This window comes from Lactuca saligna, chromosome 6, assembly GCF_052625555.1.
Source record: "Lactuca saligna cultivar CGN05327 chromosome 6, ASM5262555v1, whole genome shotgun sequence".
NCBI classification, from domain to species: Eukaryota; Viridiplantae; Streptophyta; class Magnoliopsida; order Asterales; family Asteraceae; genus Lactuca; species Lactuca saligna.
The window spans coordinates 183421886-183424890 of record NC_136422.1 but is presented as its reverse complement, the minus strand read 5'-3'; the positions used below and the strand labels follow the sequence as shown (position 1 = coordinate 183424890).

Sequence of the window (3005 nt, the reverse complement as noted above, 5' to 3'; positions counted from 1 at the left end):
ATTAGAGAATAACTTCTTCGCGTAAGCAGCGTACGTACAAGGCTGTTCAGCGCAATATGGAGGTACTGATGGTAGAACGGCCCACTCAGGTCTTTCACAATAAAGTGATAGACGGAACTGCCATGAAACGACTTATTAGTCGATTTATTAATCACTATGGAATAGGATATACATCACATATCTTAGATCAAGTAAAGACTCTGGGTTTCCGACAAGCTACCGCCGCATCCATTTCATTAGGACCATTTGTATCTATATGCATCAGGATCCCGATTCATGGATCTCTTGGTTCGAGAAAAAAAAATAAGAGGATCAAACCATCTCTTCTGACTCTTTTTCAAATTCGATAAATGTTGGTTGATCATATATTTCATTAGAGTTCTATGATTCAGAGTATCCTTTCCTATTTGATCCCTTTGGACTCCCCCCCCCCCCCCCCCCCAACACCCCCCTCTCTTGTATGAGGTGCGTTGCCATCGTCTCTTTCCCCTTTGCCAGGGGAGATTTCAGAGATTTTAGATCTCTCATAAGAGCTAGTCGACTAAGATAGAGGATCAAAAGGAAGATCTTTCAGACAGTTGAAAAACGGTCTCTGAGGCCAAGTGGGGAATAAGCATTCCCTTTGAGACTAAACTAATCGTCTTGCCGCTGGGTAGATGACGTTAAAGACGGATTTGTCAAAGCACGGATAGGAGCTCTACCACGATATGATCTCTCTCATTGAGAAAGCGCTATCAAAGCCGCTGTCCAAATAGCTTCATTCAAGACTGAACAACCACTAAATTGCTTGTTAAATGGAGGAGGAGCTATAGCCGTTTCATTCCTATTCGTTGTTATGATGTTCCATATTCAAATAGCGGAGATTCACGAAGAAGTATTGCGCTATTTACCAGTGAGTGGTATTATTGGACTGATCTTTTGGTAGGAAAAGAAATTAAAATATAATTATTTAAGGGGCGTATTAATCATTTTAGATGGGATGTGGATCAAAAACACAAAAAAATACAATCATAAGAATCAAAACCACACAATGTACCTAAAATTGAACCAGTAGTTCATCAACTTTTCGTTTTGAACTAAAACTAGAGTTTATAATTTTTTCCTAAAATTGAAGCAGTATTTCATCAACTTTTCGTTTTGAACTAAAACTACAGTTTGTAATTTTTTCTTTTGTGTTAGATCCTTTAATTTGATGCGTCATCAGGTACTCATAAACAAAATTACAATTTTTCAAGAGTTGACATAAATCAAAATCTTAAAACTAGAACACAAACTTTAGATCCACGGTTTTGATAACATGCATATATTATTCCATATTTTATGGACAAACGTGGCAGTTCACATCTCGAAACGTGTCATCTCACAATACATTCTCTCTGCCACGTGTATCTTTCACCGCCAATTCGATCTATATGTCGCCCGTATATATCCTCTTCCTCTCTACTTCTTCCCATCCACTACACTTTGTTACAACACTCTTTCTTTCTTATACTCAATAAATTCATCGACGATATAATGGCTATCAGATTTGAGAAGACCACCGTGGTGTTCGTGGCGGTTGTGGTGTTGTTACTGGCCGTCATATGCAGCGGCAAGGCAACAGCCGACGAGATAAAGTATGAGGAAGCCAAAACAAAAGCAGCCCATGCTGGAGATGAAGCAGTAGAAGCTGGTAAGGACGCCAAAGAGTCTTCAGATTCGTGGGCTGGGTGGGCCAAAGACAAAATCTCCGAAGGTCTAGGCCTCCGTTCAGAGGAAGCCAAGGATGCTGGTCACCGAGCGTCCGATGCTACCATTGATTCCGCCAAGTCTGCCAAAGATAAGATTACTGGTTACTTTCTTTCTTTACTACTTTTTTTTTTCCGATCAATTAGTTGAAGCCAGAAACAAGAAATGATGAACGTTTCATCGACAGGAACCGGAGAATATGGTGCGGAAAAAGCTGAAGAAATGATGCATAATGCAGGTGAGAGGACCAGAGATTTGAAGAACAGAGCTTCTCAGGAGGCGGAGTCTGCCAAGGACACGTCCTACGAGAAGGCACAAAGGGCTAAAGAAAGTGCAGATGCGGCATTCAATAAGGCCAAAGAAGGTGCAGGATCCATGAAGGATGCGACGTACGAGAAAGCTCAAAGTGTGAAAGAAGGTGCAGGCTCCATGAAAGATGCGAGCTATGAGAAGTTGCAGAACGCGAAAGAAAGCGCAGGATCAGTGAAGGATGCTACCTACGAGAAGGTGCACAGTGCAAAAGAAGGAGCAGGATCGGTGGCAGAGAAGGCTAAAGAAGGTGCAGAAGGGGTGGCGAAGAAGGTGGTAGAGGGTGGCGAAGAAGGTCTGGAGTGGGCCAAGGAGAAAGCAAAACGAGGGTACGAAGCGACGAAGAAGAAAGCAGGAGAGGGTTTGGAGTCGGCGAAAGAGGCGATGGGAAACAAGTACGAGGAGGCAGCTGAACCTCATAGGCAGAAAGCACACGACTTTAAGGAAAATGTCGTGCTAGGTGGTCGCTCTTGGGATGAGGAGCTTTGAGTTTTTGCAGTTGTTTTCTGTTTTGCTTTTATGTTTGGTATACGTGTGCTATTTGGTAAGATGGATAAGCTGACGATGTATATATAAATGAATCTTAGTCGAACGCCAAGATCCACTGACCACATGCCTCGTCTTGATATGAAGTCAATGACCCGTCTTACTCTTATACGCAAGTGTTCCAATAAGGTATACGACTAATCGTTGCATAATAAATAAGATTTTCGTCGTGGCATTGGCAATATTTAATGGTTCTGGAGAGTTATTGGTTGCATATATCCACTAGTACGTATTAAAGAGTTATTGGTTGCAAGTTATTGGTTGCATATATCCACTAGTACGTATTAAAAAGCTATTTAGTATTAAGCTCGAGGGTAAACCGTATTAAAAAGTTATTTTTTATTAAGGCGGGAAAAGTTATTTTGAATCAACCTTTGTTACTTTTCTTTTTTTTTGTTTTAGGTTAATGACTAACGAACTTT

The 3005-nt window shown here is 41.2% G+C and overlaps 1 protein-coding gene across 1 annotated transcript; it reads left to right on the top strand.

Annotated features, from left to right (window-relative positions):
• The first annotated feature begins 1463 nt into the window (after positions 1–1463).
• LOC145001743 (Late embryogenesis abundant protein (LEA) family protein) lies at positions 1464–2621 on the top strand. The gene is made up of 2 exons (XM_078961092.1): positions 1464–1831; positions 1916–2621. The coding sequence occupies exons 1-2, from the start codon at positions 1516–1518 to the stop codon at positions 2524–2526; spliced, it is 927 nt and encodes a 308-aa protein (XP_078817218.1). The 5' UTR covers positions 1464–1515; the 3' UTR covers positions 2527–2621.
• Positions 2622–3005: the final 384 nt, after the last annotated feature.